General features: G+C 42.6%; 1 protein-coding gene across 1 annotated transcript in view; it reads right to left on the bottom strand.

The window, feature by feature from the left end:
- Positions 1-17,861, bottom strand: part of LOC122792862 (peroxidasin homolog) — a 1,098,019-nt gene that overhangs the window by 687,544 nt on the left and 392,614 nt on the right. The window contains exon 8 of the mRNA XM_044060421.1: positions 12,621-12,778. Within this exon, the coding sequence (XP_043916356.1) occupies positions 12,621-12,778 (158 nt within the window). The remainder of the gene's footprint in view (positions 1-12,620; positions 12,779-17,861) is intronic.

Raw genomic sequence — 17,861 nt, 5'->3', positions numbered from 1 at the left:
AAAGTAAATGATTCTATTTATTACTTCAACAGTTAATTCTTGTTTTGTGTTTTGTCTAGAGTGTGTTTTTATGTACTTCCATTTAGCAGCCATAGCTCTTTATGGTGTTCTGACATTCTCTAAGGCTGGCTCCTTAACGAAGTAATTTATCAGTTTATAGTCTATAGCATACAACAGGGCAATGTATATGTAACAAAAACAGTAATAAGACTGTGACCTAGGCTTTCCTGCAGTGGAGATATTGTTAAATGTTTGTTTTTCATATGTTCATATTTATAGTTATACTTTCATAACTTAGAGAGTTACATATTATTGAGAGACATGATGTAAAATGTTATGATGTGAGTCAGAAAAATAAGTTGTCATGAGTCAGAAAAATAAGTTGTCACTGGCCATGTATAATGCACTGTACTCTGAAGATATTCTAGTTCTTTGTTAGTAATAACGAAGATAAGCAGTATTGTCTTACGTATGTTAATATTTCCAAAATCAGCTAAATTACAAACTGTTGCATGGTTGCAGGTGAAACCTTAGTTGATGTTGAAGAATATGACTACTGATATTTGTACTGCTAGTTGTGCATACATACTGAGAGGTATTTGTCATTATTATAGCAATAACCCACACCTGGGTGTGGGTAATGCTAAATTTACCCACGGTTGGCGTGGTTTGGTCCCGAGGGCGAAGCCCGAGGGACCAAACAAAGCCAACCGTGGGTAATTTAGCATTACCCACACCCAGAAGTGGTTATTGCTATTACATGACATTATTTAAGAAAAGAAACTGTTACTTTTCTTAAATAATGGCATAGTATAATGCCTGTTTACTGCCCTTCCGCAGATGTCTGGCATCGCGCAGTTCTGATGTACTGCGGCGCCTGCGCAGTACATCAGAGCTGTGAGCAAAAGCAACGGAGAAAGCAAGATCTCCGTTGCTTTTTAGTGTTCGCTATGTTAAATGAGTTTAACATAGCGAGACAGTTTTAAAATAAGCAACGGACATCTCCGTTGCTTATTTTAAAACTGTCTCGCTATGTTAAACTCATTTAACATAGCGAGACACTAAAAAAAAGCAACGGAGATCTTGCTTTCTCCATTGCTTTTTTTTAAAACACTGTTTTGCTATGTTAAATGGGTTTAACATAGCGAGACAGCTTTAAAATAAGCAACGGAGATCTCCGTTGCTTATTTTAAAGCTGTCTCGCTATGTTAAACCCATGTAACATAGCGAGACAGTGTTTTAAAACCCGAGTTATACTAATGGAAAAAAGTCCGGGCGACCGGACCTTTTTCCATTAGTATAACTCGATTTACAACGGGCACGCTGGCCAATCAGCGTGCACGTTTTGGGGGGATCATGGTATAATTATAATGTTAATATATATATATATATATATATATATATATATATATATATATATATATATATATATATCTACACACACACACACACACACACACACACACACACACACATACATACATACATATATTGTATATGTGTGTGTGTGTGTGTGTGTGTATATATATATATATATATATATATATATATATATATATATATATACGGATTCACTTTATAGCATTGAAATAATGAGTTATCGAAATTCAGAATCACAAAACTATAAAGTCGAAGCCCCTAAATGCTGAACATACACAAACACAAAACACAAAACTGCAAATCTACAAACTCCCATCAAACATACATCACACACAACAAAACACATACATAAAACAACGTACATACCCAACACTTCCCTACAATAAATATAGCACACACATACACAACCAAAGACATGCACACACCTACCCTTACTATATGCAGGGGGGTAGGCCCCCTGCACCCCCCATGTGGGGGCCCCCTGCACCCCCCATGTGGGGGCCCCCTTACTTATATTTACTAACTCCGAGTTTGCACAACACTCCCAAATTCATCACCCAGAGACTCCCTATGCTGTGGAACAAAATCCTGGTACATGTGAGGCAGAGCACCTCGCTGGCCTTGTTCAAGAGGAATCTTGACCAATGGATGGGAGATCACAGATATACCCCAGGGATTACTTCAGTGTCACTGCTTGACAGAGGCACAGCAAAATGATAGGCATAGTTTTTATTCAAACTAAAGGGGTGGTGAAAGCCACATAACTATGGGCTAGGCTTATAAATGCCCTTGGGCAGATAGCCTAGTATGAACCTATGAACCTATGAACCTATAAATACACACAACCAAACATCGCACATTCCACAGCCCCCCCCCCCGCACAAACACACATCACATACACACAAACACCAGCACTCCCAACACTAACACAGTCACACTGCACAACACCTACCCTAACCCACATCTCAAACACCCCAACACACTCAAACACACACAAACCCTCCCCAAAACCTCAAAAACAGTACACTTACCTAATGCACTATCCATACCATGGCTTAAACATAATCCATTCGTGTCCAGGTTTGCGGTTTCCATCCATTTGACTTTACAGGCTCGAAATTCTAAAATTCGACATTTTAGCATTCCATGCATGTAAAGTGAATCCGTGTATAACCAGCCATTCAGTAAAACAGTTCACTCTACCTATCCAAGCATGTTCAAAGGGCAGTTTCAGGTGTACTCTTCAGGCCAACTGGTGAATCTGGGCATTTTGAGGCAATGTTACAACTGCCTCATGTACACAGACAACCCTCTCCTCCTACCACCAAACACTAATACATGTGAAAGATGCAATTAAACAGCCAAACTGGAGGCTAAGATCTCTCAACCCAAGGCTGGATCAGGCAGTCAAGAGGAGAAGGGATATACTTGCATCACACCACCAGTCTCACATAGACCCATTAAACCAGCACTTGCAAAAAACACACATAAATACACGAAAACATACTCGGAGGCTCTAAATAAAAATCTGCAAAAGCAACAGAGACCTCTAAAGCAAACATCCAAGCAACCTCCAGCCCCCAACACATATCATGGAACACATACTTCACAAAACCAGTGAGTCATGCAATCACAGCCCTTAAGGCAAAATAACATACCCAACATACTAGTAATATGTAACTCTATAGTCAGGCACACTGACATCCCACTCACTAGGCTGAATATGGAGAAGGTTACTATTAGCTGCCTGTCGGGTGCCAGGATCCGCCACATAACACAAACACTCAGGTCACTCCAGAACAAGTACAAATACGACTCTGTCATTGTCCATGTTGGTGTGAATGACCTGAGCCGTACTTCCCTGGACTACATGAAAAGAAACATGGAAGAGCTCTCTGATCTTGTAGCCCAGGCTGGTATGACCCTGACCCTGAGTAGCATCCTGCCCTCACCAAGAATTATACCACAGGATAAAGAAAAAAATATCAATTTCAACAACTGGCTAAGTTTCTGGTGTCATTCAAAGGGGATCCAGTGTCTGTCCGCCTGGGATAACATACTCGACAAGCCACACTGCTTCGCTAGAGATGGATTGCACCTGTCACCCTTAGGCTTTCGAATACTGGCCAAAGCTCTTGCCATCCACATAGTGCCTTTTTTAAGCAAGGCTCAAAAGACAAACCCACCACCATAAAAAGCACAAGTAACAAAACACTGAGGGTGATGCTACTCAATGCCAGAAGTCTAAACCTCAAAATGCATGGTCTCGAGGCACTCCTCAGTATGGAAAACATTGATATATGTGCAGTAAAAGAAACCTGGTTTAAGGCACCAGAGAGCACCCGAGCACTAACAGGCTACAACTCATACCATACATTCTGGCCACAGAACCCGGACTGAAATACAAAAGGCGGGGGGTGTATCCATATTCATTAAGGATACCAACACCTCCAGGCTAGTGGCACAGCACAATGCTTCAGAGATCATCCAAGTGCAACTAACAACGGGCAAAACTGCAATTCAAATTGTAGCTTGCTACAGATCACCCATCATGTCCCAGGACCGCCATTCTGCATTTCTGGAAACAATGGGAAATATAAAGGTCTTACCAAACACCCTAATATTGGGTGATTTCAATTACCCAAAAATGAATTGGGACAACTACTCAAGTACTAACTCCCTTGCCCAACATTTCCAAGAATTTATAAACTCAAACACATTGGATCAACTGGTCAACACTCCCACCAGAGGTGACAACATACTAGACCTGGTCATCACCAACATGGGCAAACAGTGCTCCACACCGGAGGTCAACCCCTCACTGGTTAGATCTGACCATAAAAAAATCACTTTGGATATCCACATTCTGCCCCCACCCCCGGACAAGGAAACCACCATGAAAAACTTTTCAAAAGCAAACTTCATGTTACTTAAGACCAAGATGGAAAGTTTCAAAGCCTCCATGCTAAAGGATAACAATGTCCAAGCTGCAAAATCCTCTACTAATGCATTCTACGGGCAACTACAAGAATGCATGGATCGTGCTATCCCAAGCAAAACCAAGACTCACTCCTCCAAGAAAAGGAAACCAGTCTGGTGGACTCCTGCCATAAACAAGCTATACAATAGAAGGAGGAAACTAGTACAGAAAAGAGTAAAATCTCAAGAAGGGAAGACATCCCTGATCAGTATCAGCAAGAAATTATGATCCCTCATAAAATCATCTAAGGCGAGTTTCGAAAGAAAAATTTCCAAGAACTCCAAAGATAACCCCAAGGCATTCTTTAGCTATGTCAAGAATCTAAGTGGCAATGCTCATATCTGCTCAGAGTTAGTGCAGAAAGGTACAAAATACACTGAACTGACTGATATTGCCAACATCCTGGCAGACAGGTTCTGCACAAACTTCACCCCCCTCTCACCCACAAAAGGGCCCATAACCATACCAGAAGGTAGAGCTCCTGAAATCACAGACAGTCAGGTTAAAACAGACCTCTCCAAAGCCCATAACACAGCATCAATGGGACTGGATGAAGTCCCAGGCTGTGTCCTACATGAGCTCAAAGACTAACTAACCCCTCACCTAAACACACTGCTCAAACTCAGCCTCTCCACAGGTTACGTACCCATAGAGTGGTGCACAGCAACAGTTATTCTGCTCCCCAAAGTGGAGCCACAACAGACCCCGGGAACTATCGCCCTATAAGCCTGACTAGCTTGATCTGCAAGGCTATGGAGTGCATCATCATGGAACTCATTAGCAGAGACATTGGGAACCTCCAAACACTGGACCCTACCCAGTTCAGGTTTATTAAGGGCAGATCATGCCTCCTAAACTTGGTGTACTTCTTTGAGACAGTTACCAAGGCTATAGGTGAGGGAAAGGTGGTACACACAGCCTACCTAGACCTCACAAAGGCCTTTGACACCATTCCCCATTCTGGTATTATAGACAAGCTCACCAGCCTTAACATAAACCCCTATGTCACAAGATGGGTTGCCAACTGGCTCCCGGAAAGAACCCACATGGTAAGAATTGCGGGAGCTAGGTCTGACTCTAAACCAGTTACAAGTGGCATTCCCCAGGGCTCAGTTCCAGGACCCCTCCTGTTTGGCATATACTTCTCAGAAGTACAGGCAAGCACAGGAGGACTATGGCTGACCAAGTTCACAGACGACTGCAAACTAGGGACTATAATTGACTCTCCAGCTGACACAGACATCCTACAAAAGGGTCTCACAGAGATGGACACCTGGTGTCAAAATCATGGCCTCAAGCTAAATGCCAAAAAGTGCATAGTCATCCCCTTTGGAAAAAACAAAGTACCCACAAACTACCACATAGGTGGTAGTCCCCTAAATACGGAAGACGTAATAAGGGATCTGGGGACCCAAAAAGATAGTAAACTCTCCTTTGATAATCACTTTGCCAAAGTGGTTAGAAAATCTTTCTATGTGGCACACCTTATCACAAAATGGTTTGCATCCAGATCAAAAGAGGTCATTGTGCCCCTCTACTCATCACTCATCAGACCCATCATAGAGTACAATGCCTCATTTGGGATGTATCTTACAAGACACCTGCAACAGCTGGAAAGACCACAGATGTACCTCACCAAGGGGATCACTGGCCTCAAACAGATGCCCTATGCAGCTTGACTGAAGAAACTCTAGTTGTACTCAGTTGCATACCCCCTACTCAGAGGTGATCTCTGCCTGACATACAAGGCCAAGTCCAACCCAGAACTGATCGACATGCTCCACCTAAAGAAAAGCTTATCCCCTTGAGCCACACACTCTAGGGATCTAAACCTCACCACAACAATAAATAGGATGTGCTGGAGGGATAGATGCCTGTCGCAGAGACTTCCCATGCTTTGGAACAAGATTCTAATCTACATTAAGTAGAGCTCTTCACTAACACTTCAAGAGAAACCTTGACGAGTGGATGGGAAACAGAAAGTTTACCCCGGGGATCACTTCAGTGGCTCTGCTGGACAGAGGCACAGGGAACTAATCTAAGGGGGCGTCGAAAGCCAACACATTCTGGCTAGGCTTATAAATGCCTTTGGGCAGATAGCCTAGTACCTACCTATGAACCTATGAACCTATATATATATATATATATATATATATATATATATATATATATATATATATATATATATATATATATTATATTATACAAACATACATAATGTTGATACTTCTGTAAATGTCCCAGTAGGAAAAACACTCAAAAAGGAATATTTTGCTGTTATGTCAAAGCTGTCTAAATAAAAGTTCCCTAACACTCTACTGAACTGTGCAGGTTGTGCATTTTCTAAGACATAGGATCATAGGATCATAGGAAGTAGGCACATTCTGCCCTTTTTTCCACAATCAGCACCTATTGCTCTTGGCCAAGAGAGACAAAGGTGGATCCCCTGGGGTGAATTTATGGCTACCAACCCAATCGTCCAGATTGCACTTAAAGAGGGCCAAAGAGGTGATCTGCTTGACATGAGTTGGGAGCCTGTTCCATCAGTGCAGTAAACTCTGAGAGAAAACTCTGTCACTCCATCAGGTTCTATTAATGTCACATACCAGGTAAAATATCTTTGGAGCAAGTAACCCACAAGTCATTAGACTTACAAATATGCAGCATTTCCAATAAAGTGGCATCAGAGATTGCCTTATATGCAAGGCAGAGATTACCTCTCACTAGTCGGTATGAAACGGGGCAGTGATTTCAGCTGATCCACATAGGACAGATACTAAAGACCTTGAATTCTGCTTGTGAGGAACATTTGTGATCTCTCCAATTGCTGCAGGTGGCTGGAAAGGTATATACCAAAAGGGGTGTTGCACTCAATTATTGACCTGATGAGGAAAGCATACAGGGAAGTTATAACCTTTTTTTTTCCTGGAGGCAATGCCCTTACTTATGAGATGAACAATATAGAATGTCATTCTTGCCATTGTGGAGACATGGTCATCAAAGGTAAGGTTGCTGTCAATCTTTGTGCCCAGATCTCTCACCACTGAGTCCGTACTTAGGAAGTTTGTTTTGATGGAGTGGTTAGCCATAACATTGCTCTTACTGAAAGGGATGATAATAAATTATCTGCATTGAGTTTAAGGCCATGACTTTGGTACCAGTCATTTGTTTGTGTAAGACCCTCTTGTAGGATATTAATATAATTTGGGTATATTATGACTGCTCCCCATTTGCAGTCTTCCTCAAACTTTGTCAGTCACAGACCATTAGTTTTTGTAGATGTATGTGCCCCTATAGGCCAGTGTGTGCCCATCCAGTTGCCCAACCTGGATAGCTCTGTTGAGCAAAAGCTGGATATAAACCAATCAACCTGCCAAAGATTAGCTAAGCTGACAGGATGCAAGCGGATGACATGATGATACGAAGGAGGCTGGACATCCTATGAATCAAAGAGACAAGATGGAAGGGCAGTGTACCTGGCTTAAAATCCATAGTCTACTATTCAGGAGGAGGAGGACAGGTGTCAGAATGTGTTGAGAGAGAGGCTTCGGAAGGCAGTAATGGATGTCATCATCATAATTAGTGAGAGACTCTGTGTAATGATACGGCAATATTGGGTCTATATTACATCACTGAACGCTTAGGTTAACGAACAGTGATTAATCGACCCCATGTAAGCGAAAGCTTACAAAACCGAAATGTCAGAACAGCGATTTTTTTCCCAAGGGAAAAAAAATCGCTGTTCCAACAAAAAAAAAAAGAAAAAAGAAAACACTTTAATACATGATATTAAGGGGGGGTTCGCCCCCACCCCCCCTACTTAAATATACCAACTCCGAGACCACACTACAGTGCCAAAAACGGCAAACTACTGAAGCAGCCAAGCAAATTCTTTCCCAGGGAATGAATTCGCTTACATGCCGATTCGATATTTTGCCATTTCGGCGTTTACAGCTTGCCCAAGTCGCATTCGCTAACCTACGTCTTCAGTCAGCTGATAGGAAGGAACCTGGCAATATTCATAATCTTAGCCTATGCCCCACAGCAGAGTTGTGAAAGTGAGGAAACGGGTGCATTCATACAGTAGTCACAGGATCTATTAGATATGAATTGGTTTTGGTAATGGGTGACTAAAATGCAGATATTAGGATACACAGAAGACTGCCTGAGTCCCCATGTGTGGGGCAACAGGAATAAAGAAGGCGTGTCCATTCTAGTCTTCTGTCTAGCAAATGGCTTGATAGTAGCCAACATAAGGTTCAGAAAGAGAAACAGTCATAAGATCACATACAACAGTGGCTAACAGGTAGACTTCCTCCTAGTAAGGAAAGGGCACTGGGGTAGAATCAATGATTGCAAAGTCATTCCAAGTGAAACAGTGGGCCCACAGTACAAACCACTGGTTGCCATAATAAGTTGTGAGCAGTGGCCAGACTGGTTGCCACAATAAGTTTTGAGCAATGGTTAGAGAAGGCTGTAAGGTAGACCGTGATCAGGCTGAAGACCTAGATGTTGACTGGAGAGAAAGCACAACAGTTGAAGGAAATACTCAGGGCACTAGTACCCCAAGAAGAGGAGGAAATAGGTGGAGTGGAAGAAGAAAAGCACCTGAAAACAACATGCGTGAGGGCTACAAAACAGATATGTGGCCGAGCCAGGTATGGAAATAAGGTACATAAGGAAAGCTGATGGTGGAATGCAGAAGTGCAGGAAGTCATCAAAAGAAATAAGGAGTGCAGGAAAAAGTGGGAGATAGAAAAGACCAACTAGACTAGGAAGGATTTCTGGTTGGATAACAAAGAAGCTAAGAAAGGAGTTACGATAGCTAAGAATAGGACATTGGAGGCTCTCTCCTAGCTTCTAGAAAGTGACTCAGTAGGTGGCACAAAGAAACTATATCAGGTTGCAAGACAAAGACTTAAAGATAAAGAAGATAGTCAGACACCCTTCATAAGGGATGCCAGTAACAACCTAATTACCAATCCACATGAAATCTAAGGCAGATGGAAGGAGTTTTCCAGCAGCGTCTGAATGAAGAAAACCCCACAGAAGCTGTACTGATCCAGACACATCCTACAGTGAGAGAAGAAGAGCAGCCCACCTTAGAAGAAGTAAGGATAACACTAAGGAAAATGAAGTCAGGGATAGCAGCAGGTTCAGATGAGGTCACAGCAGATATGGCAAAGATGCTGGATGAGATAGGGGAGAAATGACTCCTCAGGATACGTATTGCAGTGTGGAGAGAAAGACATATTCTAGGTGACTGGAGAATAACACACTCATGCCAGTGTACAAGAACAAAGGGGACATTCACAACTGTGGGCAGTACTGAGGTATCAAACTCCTGTCACATTGCATAATAGTTCTGGAAAGGGTGACTGATAAATGGATATGCAGAGTAGTCGAAAGTAAGATGGGAGATGAGCAGCTTGAATTCAGATCAGGATGCAGTACAACTGATCCAATGTTTGCAGTGAGACAGATAGTTGAGAAGAAGCTAGAGATGAGGAAAGAATCCAACTGTGCATTCCTAGACTTGGAGAAAGCATATGTCAAGGTCCCAAGAAATCTGATTTGGGCAGTATGTGGGTAGTAGTGTGATGGTTCAAAGCCCCAGAAACATTGGGCAGTACATGGGCAGTACTGTGGTGGTTTGAAGCCCCAGAAACATTGGTAGAATGATTGCAGCCTATGTACAAGGATCCAATGACTCAATTACAAACAGTGTATAGCCTCACAGAGAGGCTCACAGTGGGAGTGGGTGTACATCAGGGTTCAACTCTGAGCCCACTGCTGTTCATACCAGGACTACAGACAGACTCTGAGCAAGGACTTCAACAAAGGATAGGGGAATGGAATGCAAAACTGAAGCACATGGGATGAAACTAAGTACTGATAAGATAGTGGTAATGGCAGCAAATTGGAGAAATCAGAAGAAGCTAAGAATTGAGCTAGAAGGGAAGATAGTAGAACCAGGTTAATAGCTTCACATATCTTGGAGGGGTAGTTGAGGAGAACAAAAGTCAGAATGAAGAGGTCAAAGATAGAATCATTTGGGCTGCAGCCACCTGGCTTATAGAGTGTCAGATGTAGTATTTGACAGAAGAATTCCAAAGAAACTGAAAAGTAAGGTGTATGAAAGAGTGTGACCAGTAGTACTGTATGGTTCAGAAACTTGGGCAGTAAAGGCAGAGCAGATGAGGAAACCAGAGGCGATGGAAATTAAGTGCCTGAGATGGGTGGTAGGATGTGCACTGTGGGGCAGATGAAGAAATAAGGACATAAGAGCAGAAGCCAAAGTAGCTACAATTGCAGAAAAGATCAAAGAGATCAAAGAGAACAGATTACTGCAGTTAGGGCACGTGTGCAGAAAAGCAGAAGGCAATCTGGTTAAGAAGATTTAGTACAGGCAGGAAGAAAATAAGAGGAAATGGGGATGTCCAGCAAAGAGATGGACAAACTGTGTGAAACAAGATCTGTGACAGTCAGGCAGGAGTGTAGCATCGAATCGAGAGAGATTGGGGCAGTTAACATGACACCCTGATTCCATGTAGAAAATGGGAAAAAAGGGGTTGATGATGATGATGACCAGTATGAAAAGCAGTAAGCTCAGTGCTGAACCCTGATGATACCCACTCCCACTCAAGGCTTCTCTGTGAGTATGAACACTATTCGTACTTGTGTCATTGGGGCCTCATGCATAGCACTCACTAATTCTAGCAATGTTTCAGGGACTTCAAACTATCACAAAACTGCCCAAATTAGCTTTCCTGGGATCTTATTCCATGGTTTCTCAAGTGTAGGAATGTCCAGTTGGACTCTTTCATCATCTCTAGCTTCTGTTCAGTTTCCTATCTCAATGCAAATATCATGTCACTCATGCTGTACCCTGCTGTGAATTTGAACTACTCATCTTAAATCTTACTTTTTACTACTCTGTGTATTTATACTCACTCTCTCTCCAGCACTTTTATTCACTGTGACAGAAGGCGGATACCTCTGCATTGCCCACAGGTGTTCTCCAGTCATTTGTGATACACATTTCTTGCCACACTGATATGAGTACTATCTGGAGCCTTTTCCTCCCCTAACTCATCAAACATCTTAATTAGATATGCTGTGACCTCATCTGAGCCTGCTGCTTCCTTGATTTCATTTTCCTTAGTTCTCTTTTTTACTTCTTCTAGGGTGGGCTCCCCTTCTTCTCTCCCTGTAGACTGTGTCTGAGGTAGTGGAGCTTCTGTGAAGTTTTCTTCTTTCAGAAGCTGCTGGCAGTACTCCTTCCATCTTTATCATCATACACGCACAGTTCTAATTCTGTCCACTCATCTAGCCCAGCATACCCATTCACTTGCATCTCTAGTACCCTAACCTTTCATGCTTACTTTACCTAAACCCACAGTCCATCTAACCATATTCAAAAACTCCAGCATCTAGTATAAAGCATGTTTGACAAACATGTATTCGACCAATTTTCCAGTCATTAACTCACTCAATAAAGTGAGTATCCAATGGTATTTTTATGTAAGTTTGTGTGATAACCATGTAAGTGGACTAGCTAAAAATAAGTGATGTCAATTAGTTGAGGTTAGGTACTGTAAGTGTAAGTTTAGCTCAGACTGATAAACCTTTGAGCTGTTAACAAATTTCATCTTTTAATCCATAGTTTGCTAACTCAGTTCCTGTTTGACAATTATGTAACATTCATCAGGTCACTTAACATATCAATGCTCCAGACTGACTTTAAAACAGACATGCATATCTAGGGCATCTACACTGTTGAAGAAATTTAAATAATAATGAAGCAACCACTGCCAGTTTACCACAGTGCCAGTGTTTAGGCATACTCTGGAAACATATCAAAATACTGTGGAATGCAGTGTCTGAATGTTCTTAAAATACTGACTGTTTCAGTGTATTATAGCTTTGCACTTTAATGCATCTCTTCTAGTAAATCTTTACCTAATTATAACTCTTCATCTTCATTGTGTGATCTATGGCACACCAACCAAGCCAGATTACACCAATAAATACGTCAGGGAAAATAAGTAATCTTTCCTTCTCGCTTTCTTTGAAATACCTCTTTAATTGCACATTATTTGAGATCACAAAAAATAAATGTTAAAATCGGGCTCTGTCAAACTTTAGTATCATTTTACACTGAAACTCAAAGACAAATTAATGATTTTAGTGTCATGACCTAGAAACCTCAGCATTGCTACCTACACCTGAGCATGTGTATTTATTGTGATTGTGTTACCTGTTCCATTCAGATCCACAGTTAAGCCCTGTTTCACATGATCCTGGATTAGTTGAAGAGTTTGTTCAAAGATTTCTCCAGCTCGTGCTGTTTCAACAGTGAATGGATCCCGAGGATAGCGGAACAAAGCCAGTAGGTCACTTGGAGTAAGGGGATGCCTGCAAAGTTTCCAAGAACATACAAATATTTAGGACACAGTCCTACCAGTTGAACATCTGGTATAAATGGTTACATTTCATTGAACTGAATGAAGGTTCGTTTACAGATCCACCACAGAGAAAAATCCTTACCACCACACAGAATCCTTCTACCCTGCATTTTAACAGACTCCATCCTCCAAAATGAAGTGTTCCATATGCTTTATTTTTGTATATAGTGGTTATTACTTTATGTTTGCATCATTCCAGTTTTTTATGTGGGTATTAAGTACTAGTCTTGACTTTCTAATGCTGCCTAATACATACCACTTGTCTATGTGTCAATGCCTCCTTATCAAGTGAAGCATTTAATACATCTGGCACAGGGAATGGGGTATGCATGGCTGTGCAGATATATTTTCCAAAGCAAGCATTACTTGACTGGAAAAATGTTTTGTATAGTAGTTAGTGTAGAAAAAAATAAACAGTCTTCCCTCCTCATTCCTCATTGCAAATCATAAGATAAATACAATCTTTATTCCTAAACCAGCAATCTAATGTGAAAACATATACCCAAAAGTTAAGATTCACTGTATGGAAAATGTCTGGTGTAAACAATCGCCTTCTGTGACTGATGGCTATAATTTATAAGCACAGGTATATCATAAAAAAAAAAAAAAGATTTTCACCGGCCTACCATAACAGAGCCCAGTGTTCAGAATGACCAGCACAGTCTGCCTTACCAGGAATTGAGTATTCTTTGACTTTGCAGTACATCCTTATTTTACATGTACCCAAACTGTCATTGTATGTGCCATGCTACACAATATGATCCTGCAGAAACAGCTGCAACTGGAACAGCACGGGGCAGGGCCACACAACCACCCCACCATTGCTAAGGCCTGCACAGGCACAGAGTGACTCAGAGGAGGAACAACCTGAACCTGCCCCAGTAGGCAGAAGGAGGCATGCCAAGTATGCCCTGGCAAAGAGGCAATGCATAGCACACAGGAGGGACCCAGGGAATAACACCTCTCTCTGACTCTCACATACAGTAAAAGGGATGCCAAACATGACACTACCTGTGCTCAACCATGTGTAGGGAGTGTATTATGTGCATCCAAAATAGGCAGTCCTACAGCACCATCCTCAGTACTGGGACACCCACAAGGTAATTGACTCACACATGCCAGTCAGGGGGGTTCACATACCCAGCAACAGCCACAGCCAGCAGGACAGGTGTAGACAAACACAAACAAAGGCTGTGCTATGGGTTCTGAATGATGCCTATGAGTAAGCCCTCCAGACCTTCACAGACAGACCACAGCAGGTAAGGCAGTGGGACATTAGTACTGAAGGGTAGAAAGGCAGAAACTAATATGTAGGTAAATCAAGGCTAAGATATGTAGTACACTGGTATGCCTCTAGTCAGCATGATAGCTTAGAATACAGAATGAGATGGAGTACCTGACATATCAGTACAATCATAGCACATGTGTACAAGTGTCAGGTGTGCCCCCCATCCAACATAGTAATATAATAACAGTCAGGTGTGCCCCCCAATCCTGTGTAGAAATGTAGAAATAGTCAGGTGTGCCCCCACCCTACATAGAAATGTAGTAACTGTCAGGTGTGCCCCCTAGTCCTGTGTAGAAATGTAGAAATAGTCAGGTGTGCCCCCCATCCTACGTAGACATGTAGTAACAGTCAGGTATGCCCCCCAAATCCTGTGTAGAAATGTAGAAATAGTCAGGTGCGCCCCCAATCCTGTGTGGTAATGTAGATATAGTCAGGTGTGCCCCCATCCTACGTAGACATGTAGTAACAGTTTGGTGTGCCCCCCAATCCTGTGTAGAAATGTAGAGAAAGTCAGGTGTGCCCCCCCATCCTATGTAGAAATGCAGTAACAGTCAATGCCAGATGATCGACGGATACCCTGCAGAAACAGTATGCTACCTGTAAGTGTACAACACAAAGGTCTGCACTGCAGTACAAACTACCTGGACTTGTTCCACACACTCAATACAGATGGGTATACTGGGCATGCTCACACACTTAGAGAAATGAAGGCAATGTCAGTCAACAAGATACTGAAAGGTCATACTGGGCATGCTCACACACTTAAATGAAGGCCATGTCTGCAAACACCAGTGGACAAGACATATCTGGCAGTCACAGATGTTAGCGCAGACACTCCTCAGTATGCAACACTCATGCTTTGCACACACACACTGGATAGGAATACAGACATATATCTAAGGACAACACACTATTATAAGCCAAAGGTAGACGTACATAGATGTGTGGAAGAAGGTGACTGTAACAAGGAGCCACCCAGGCCTGTATCCTCCCAGCACACAGCCAAAGGGTCACAACCACATGAGGTTCAGATGTCACTCACTGTAGATACTAGCCACCAGTATCTGTCAGCATTACAGACTATATGGTGCAAGTGTTAGCTGTGCAACATGACTGTACAAGGAAGTAGTAATGTAGCAGCTGTATACACGTACCTGTGAAATATGACCCTGTGTATGCCTGCATGTGGTGTGTCAACCTCTAGAGGAATGGATTATGGCCCATGCACACACACTGCCCTCTCCATAGCCCTACTATGACAAGCCTGCTGAGGTCATCCACTGTGAAATACACCTTTGGGAGAGTTGTAGCCCAGTAATCTCTGTGGCGTGTCCTGTAACTGTGTACTACTGTAGTATGGTAAACTAGTTAGGTAGGAGTTCCAATCCCAGAAATGGCAACTGTGTGTATTTGTGTATTCAAATGCTCTACTTCGGTAAGGCTGCTTATATCATCCACCTAGAAATACATCTATGGGAAGGTTGTAGCCCAGTAATCTCAGTAGTGCTTCCCATAACTATGTACTGCAATAAAATAGTTATGTAGGAGTTCTAATCCCAGACTTGACAAGTGTATGTCTGTGTAGAGAGCAATGATTTTTAGGGTAGTCACACTCCCTACAATTCAAATGCTGTACTTTGGTAAGGCTGCTGATGTCACCTATCTAGAAATACATCTCTGAGAAGGTTGTAGCCCAGTAATGTCAGTAGCACATCCCATAACAGTGTACCACTGTAGTGTGATAAAATAGTTAGGAGTTCTAATCCCAGTCTTGGCAATTGTGTCTGTGTGTGTGTGTGTGTGTGTGTGTGTGTGTGTGTGTGTGTGTGTGTGTGTGTGTGTGTGTGTGTAGAGAGAGCACTGCATTTTAGGATCGTCACACTCAGTACAATTCAAATCCCCTACTTTAGCAATCCTGCTGATGTCATTCACTGTGAAATACACCTTTGGGCAAGGGGCACACCGGCAATCCCTATTGTGCATCCTTTAACAACATCATGATGTAATGAGATATAGAACTCTAATAGGGGTTCTGTTCACACACATAGCAGTTATGGATGCTATGTGTGTGAATCTATGTCTGTGTAGGGAGCAATCCATTTTTGGGTAGTCACACTCAGTACAATTCATATGCCCTACTTTGGAAATCCTGCTGATGTCATTCACTGTGAAATACACCTTTGGGGAAAGGACACTCCAGCATTCCCTGTGGTGTGTCCTATAACAACATCATGTTGTAGTGTGATATAGAACCTTGGTAGGGGTTCTATTCCTACACATGGCAATTGTGGATGTTTTGAGTGTGTTTCTGTGTCTGTGTAGGGATTAATGCATTTTAGGCTAGTCACACTCAATACAATTCAAATGCCCTACTTTGGCAATCCTGCTGATATCATTCACTGTGAAATACACCTTTGGGGAAGGGGCACTCCAACAATCCCCGTGGTGCATTTTATAGCAGTATCATGCTGTAGTGTGATATAGAACTCTGGTAGGGGTTCTATTCCCACACATGGCAATTGTGGACATTGTGTGTGTGTTTCTGTCTGTGTAGGGAGCAATGCATTTTAGACTAGTCACGCTCAATACAATTCATATGCCCTACTTTGGCAATCCTGCTGATGTCATTCACTGTGAAATACACCTGTGGGGAAAGAGTACTTCAGTAATCTCCATGGTGCGTCCTATAATGCCATAGTGCTGTAGTGTAATATACTAGTTGGGTAGGAGTTCTAATCCCAGACATGACAGGTGTGTGTGTGTGTGTGTGTGTGTGTGTGTGTGTGTGTGTGTGTGTGTGTGTGTGTGTGTGTGTGTCTGTGTTCGTCATTCATATCCTGTGTGGAGGTGGTTGTGAGTGTATAACAAGTGGACTCAATGTGGAGTGGGTTTTGCAAACTTCTTATATGGTAGGCCAAGTATATATCATAATGTCCACTGTACAGGGACAACAGTTGTAAAATAGCCGAGAGGCTGGGGTGAAAATCCATACCCCTAAATGTGACATCAATGCCAGCTGAACAATGTTAGCAACCCTTGTATTACCCAGGGAACACTCTCAACCCGTGTCTCATATACACACACACTTGCCAAGGCAATAGCTGTTATGTTGGTAGTACCCTGCCTATTTCCCACTGATAGTAACCATGGTGTGATTGCAGTGGGCTACACAGGGCATGGCTCCCTGTCCATCAGTCCAGTAGGCATGCACATGCCGACAGTGCACCTCCCCCATGTTCCCTACTGGACACCTGCAACACCGGTGGTGCCATCAAATGTGACCCACAAAGGACATACCATGCCTGAAACACAAGCCCTGTATGGACAGGTGCCACTGACACCAGAGAATACCAGTATCATGCTATCAATGTAGGTGCAGGGTCAACCTGCTGTCCATTAACAGTTCCCATCACATGAGGCCAGAACTGGTACATCTGATAACACTCTGTGTACACAACATGGGCCAGACACCCCAGGTACAGTTCCACATGTTATTGTACATGCATGTGAGAGGTGTGCACATCCCAGACACTGTCCATATCATGGACTAAGGAACACATACATGGCAAGCATTGCACAGCATTGGCCACACGCAATAGTCACCCAGGTGACTGGATGGTGAATACAATACCCACCTGTGTGGGCAACTCCAGACATTACACTCCTGAGCCACATTGCAGACCATTGTCATGTGGCCTGATACCAAGGTATACCCATCACCTAGCCTTGTATAGCTATCTGGCAC

The sequence above is a fragment of the Protopterus annectens genome, chromosome 2.part0 (assembly GCF_019279795.1).
Source record: "Protopterus annectens isolate FY-2018-M chromosome 2.part0, PAN1.0, whole genome shotgun sequence".
NCBI lineage: Eukaryota > Metazoa > Chordata > Ceratodontiformes > Protopteridae > Protopterus > Protopterus annectens.
Note: the sequence above shows the minus strand (reverse complement) of the source record. Positions and strands in the feature narration are given on the sequence as shown.